Here is a 4,523-nt window from a genome sequence, read left to right on the forward strand (position 1 = left end):
CTATTGACAAAACCATACTAGGTAAATGACTGTACATTGGAGGGGGTTGGAATGATTGGGTTAGGATATTTACAGGGGCCAGTGTTGAATTGCAGTCTCCCGTAGGTGTCCCTTGAGAGAGGTTTTGAAAGTGGGTAGGGATCCACATTCCTTTACAGCTTTGGGTAGGGCGTTCCACATTGATGTGGCATAATTGCGAAACGTGTTTAGTCCCTTATTTGAGCCGAATCTGGGTTTGACATGATTTGTGGAGCTCCCTCTGGTGTTGTGATCGTGGTATTCACTGACCTTTGGGAAGTATTTTGACATGTACATGGGTACCTTGGTCGTGTAGTGTATCTTGTAGACCAGGCCCATTGCAAGTTGTTGTACTCTGTCGTCTACTCTAAGCCATCCTAGGTTGTCGAAGTGGGCAGGGGTGAGGTGGGTTCTAGGAGTAAGGTCAAGCAGTAGTCTGACCAGTTTGTTTTGAGATGTTTGTAATTTTGTTTTTAGCGCCTTTGAGGTGCTTTGGTACCATGAGGTGCAAGCATAGTCGTAGTACCCCTGAATGAGTGCTCCTGCCAGAGTCTTCAGGGTGTTCTTGTTTACCAGAGAGGAGATCCGGTACAAGAATCGAGTTCGTTGGTTGACTTTTTTTATTACATTGGATGCCATTTTGTCACATATAGAATATAGATATAGCCCTGCAAACACCGCCACACAGCCCTATCTAGAGTGGTGGCGCAGTAGGAACTAAGATGCTCTAGGCCTCCGGCGCTGAATGAGTTAAGAGCCACATTGCTAACATTAAAGGAGCGGATGTTAATTTTCATTATTCCCCCACTACAATAATGCACTGAAGCTAGTGAAGTCAGGGGATCTGTGCAACAATGCTAAGTTGTGCTGGACAGGCCACAGCACAGCTAAACCCTGGCCAGTGGAGACAAGGCTATGGCTAAGTTAGCTTTGTCTTTGGACTTCCTATGAGCTTGTTGCACTATATCTAGAAAGGGATATTAGCCTTCAAAGTCTGTCGAATTTGAAACAGAACATCCAAGTCTGTTCTATTTCTTTAGAAATATCATTGTTATAAAGATAAAGAGCTATCTAAGCAGTGTTTATAGGTGCATTATTTATTTGGTTTGGGAATATCCATCCACAATAGCTAGCATTTTCTTCCCACGAAGTTCAGCTACCAGAAATATACAGATGATGCCAGAAGTGTGTAATGTGAATAAAAGTGGATTTTTGATAATCTGTGCTCTTTAAAATCAAACAGTGCACAATGTGCCAGTGGATTCGGCTGGTCTGTAGCCCAACAGCAAGAGACTGGTCCAAGAGTGTTCTAGCACCGGCATGTATGAATCTGATCATTTCAGATATCTCCTCTGATTACAGACTATTTTTAATAGAACGGAAACTGACTTCGAGATTGCCAGAAGCAGGCCTGGATACAGTATGTCCAAATATTCCACCCCCTCCCACCTACTGTAGTTCAACGTTAATGTGCTCTCTTTCTCTCTCTCTCTCTTTCTCTCTCTCTCTTTCTCTTACACACACAGACACAACCCTGTAGACCAGTCATGCAAAGAAACACATCCACTCTCATATACACAAATAAACACACCAGCACAGAGACATGTGAGTGGGCAAGGATATACAGCAGATAAAAAAGCCCCACCTTTAAATCTGCTTAAAATGTGCAGAAGCTTAGATCGTAATGGAAAATTGGTCCGATATACCATACCTGACTTCACCCTACTGCATTCCTAATCACTGATTTCAGACTCAATTCTGAATCATCCATGATGCTGGTCAGCTCAGCTCATTGTTGCCATCAATATAATTTTCATTCCGAAGGGTCAATGGTAAACATGCGGAAGGTAATGGGACAAATTAACAACTCGCATACAGTGTATTACTTATTGAATGCCAAATCCATAATCCAAGTGTAAACAAAATGTTAGTTCTTCCCCAGAAAGTCAGACTAAAGCTTTGATACTCTTTTTTTAAATTATTTTATTATTATTGATTGATGAAGATTGGCTAAATATGAGATCTAAGTGTATTTTGAGAAAGAATGTTTACTTCATTGTTTTGTATCATTTGTAAATATTGGAATGAAATAGACCAGCCTATTGAATATCTGAAGTTGCAATAATCCTATTAGAATATAATTACCAGTAAATTGTGCTTAACTCATTCAACGCCAGACCCGACGATAGTCGGGTTAACTCGCCGACCGTTCAGCGCCAATCACAAGTAGGGGAGAGTGGGGTAATTTGTGCCAAGGGGCAAGTAGTGTCACCCCTGTTATCTAGAAAACCATAGAAGAAGTTGGTCATGTGACAACATATTTTTGAAGAGGCATCCATTTCACTCAACCTGCAAAGAAAGGAGACACATTTAAGCACATTTAAGCACATCTAAGTTCAAAAAACATTGTTTTGCCCTACAAAGTAAAATGTGTATGTTCAAGGTTTTTTTATTGCTGTGTTTGAACAATTATAGACAACTTTGAAAACAGTTCACACATGTTTTAGTGCTTTATAAGCTACATCATGAGTCTATACAGTTAGCATGATGCTAGCTCAAAACAGCTGGGGGATGATTTTTTTTCAAAATGGTAGGCTTGGGGTGATTTGTGCCAAAGGGCCTCGGTTAAGTTGTGCCAGATGTTCTGTTTGTTAAGTTGCCCCAACTTATAATTATTAACGATATATATTACTTTATTGTATTTTATTGTTATTGTGTTGTATTCTTACATTTGATCACTACAACTATGTGATATTCTTAATTTTAGACCAAAATCCATCATGCCACACAGATACAAACGGAAGACAGACAGGGTTTCAACTCCTCTTGAGAAGTTGGAAAGAGCAGTGAAAGAGGTGCAACAGGGGAAGACTATACGTCAGGTTGGAAAGGAGATGAAGATCTGCAGGATGCTTTTACCGCTTTTGAGATTAAAATGATCTGTTTTACTTAAAATGATCAATGGCACAATTTACCCCAGTGTATTCTCTCTAATGTCACAACTTACCCCGCACCGGGGGCAAGTTGTGCCACAAACCCATTTTTTTTCTAAAGCTATATTTCTGAAACAGTTTATTTAAGATCCAAAGTGATTGTCCCCAGGGATGCACACAACATCCTAAACTATACATATTTTAGTTGGGGGCATTACTGTAATCCCCTTGCTTTAAAGGCACTTTAAGTAAAAATTGGCACTACTTAGTATCATATTGTACAATATGTTATATTTCATACTGATAACCAGACTCTGTCACCAAAATAATTACAAGAAAACAACACATAGTGCTTATGCTTGTTCCTTCACCCTCTTCCTGATAACAATGTATCTATCTCTGCCTAGACTTCAACACACATTTCCGGAGCAGGACAGCGTATTATTATAACAATGGCCCGGTCGCTATGAAATGCTACAGTTGAATTAGACTGAATCTTTTCAAAGAAGCCCTCAGCGAGAAATCCTGTCCAAAACAGAACATTTGAGCAGCAGACTACATTCTGTGATCTAACTCACTGTGATTACAGGCCCCTGTTTGCTCCTTCGTGACCTGACCTAATCTAGGAAACCTCTCAGAACATCCCACGACTAATGCGTCCTGGGAAGATGCAAAGAAAAACTGCGATACACGTTCTGAGATTTTCTGGGCCTCCCATGTCCCGTTGTCCTACTGTCCATCTCTTTCTGTGCCTCACGCTCACATTTCACTCTCCTTTCTCCCATTATACGTCCATGAGGACTTCTGGGGAGGTCTTTGTCGGGGGATCGGTTGGATGCCTGTTGCCAACGCAGAAATATCGTACCAATCCAAATCCACTCCTCCTCAGTCATTCCCTTCCTCCTCGTCCCCTTTGGTGCCCTTGCTGAGGCGCTGGAAACAGTGGACAGTGGACGCCAGGAAGAAACTAGCCATGATGGCCGCCACCGAGACGGAGATGCCAGAGAAGATGACAACGAGGTAGTCGGTGAGGGTGAGGGTGCCCCGGCACTCGCGGAAGCTCTCCTCGGACAGCAGGCTGAGCGACACACGCCGGCCATCCAGAGGCAGCAAGCACTCTAGTCCCTCCATGCCTGAGAAGAGGGAGAGAAAAAGAAGACAGGAAGTGATGTCATATTTAAAGGTAAAGTCCCATTTAAACTACCAGAGAACAGGTACATGGGGGGGTTAGATTGTTCTGCAAGTTAAAGGTCACGGTTCAATTCCCCCGCAAAAAACAGGCTGGATCCCATTTGCTTTTCATTCAAACCCTCAGCCCTCGGATCAAATGAACGCTATGATGTTCCAAGCCTTAGTCATTATGAGGGTCACTATGTGTGGAGTACACTTTGTCTGCAACTAAATTAATTGAGAGTTGTGTTATGGTTTGTAAGCGACACCAAAAGCACAACACAAGACAGGTATTCAATGTTAGTGTTACAGGTACCAGGATATGGCACCTGATAGCAGATATATGTATAAAACAGGTTGTAGTTAGTCATGGACAAAAGGAGGCGCGGACATGATGTTACT

The 4,523-nt window shown here is 42.0% G+C and overlaps 1 protein-coding gene across 1 annotated transcript in view; it reads right to left on the reverse strand.

The window, feature by feature from the left end:
- Positions 1-2,485: 2,485 nt before the first annotated feature.
- The window catches only part of lrrc38a (leucine rich repeat containing 38a), a gene marked incomplete at its 5' end in the record, with an annotated part of 50,218 nt that continues 48,180 nt past the window's right edge, over positions 2,486-4,523 (reverse strand). Inside the window, one exon of the mRNA XM_084333096.1 lies at positions 2,486-4,084. Within this exon, the coding sequence (XP_084189222.1) occupies positions 3,837-4,084 (248 nt within the window). The 3' untranslated portion in view covers positions 2,486-3,836. The remainder of the gene's footprint in view (positions 4,085-4,523) is intronic.

Source organism: Notolepis coatsorum (genome assembly GCF_963971535.1).
Source record: "Notolepis coatsorum genome assembly, chromosome: 17".
Lineage (NCBI taxonomy): Eukaryota > Metazoa > Chordata > Actinopteri > Aulopiformes > Paralepididae > Notolepis > Notolepis coatsorum.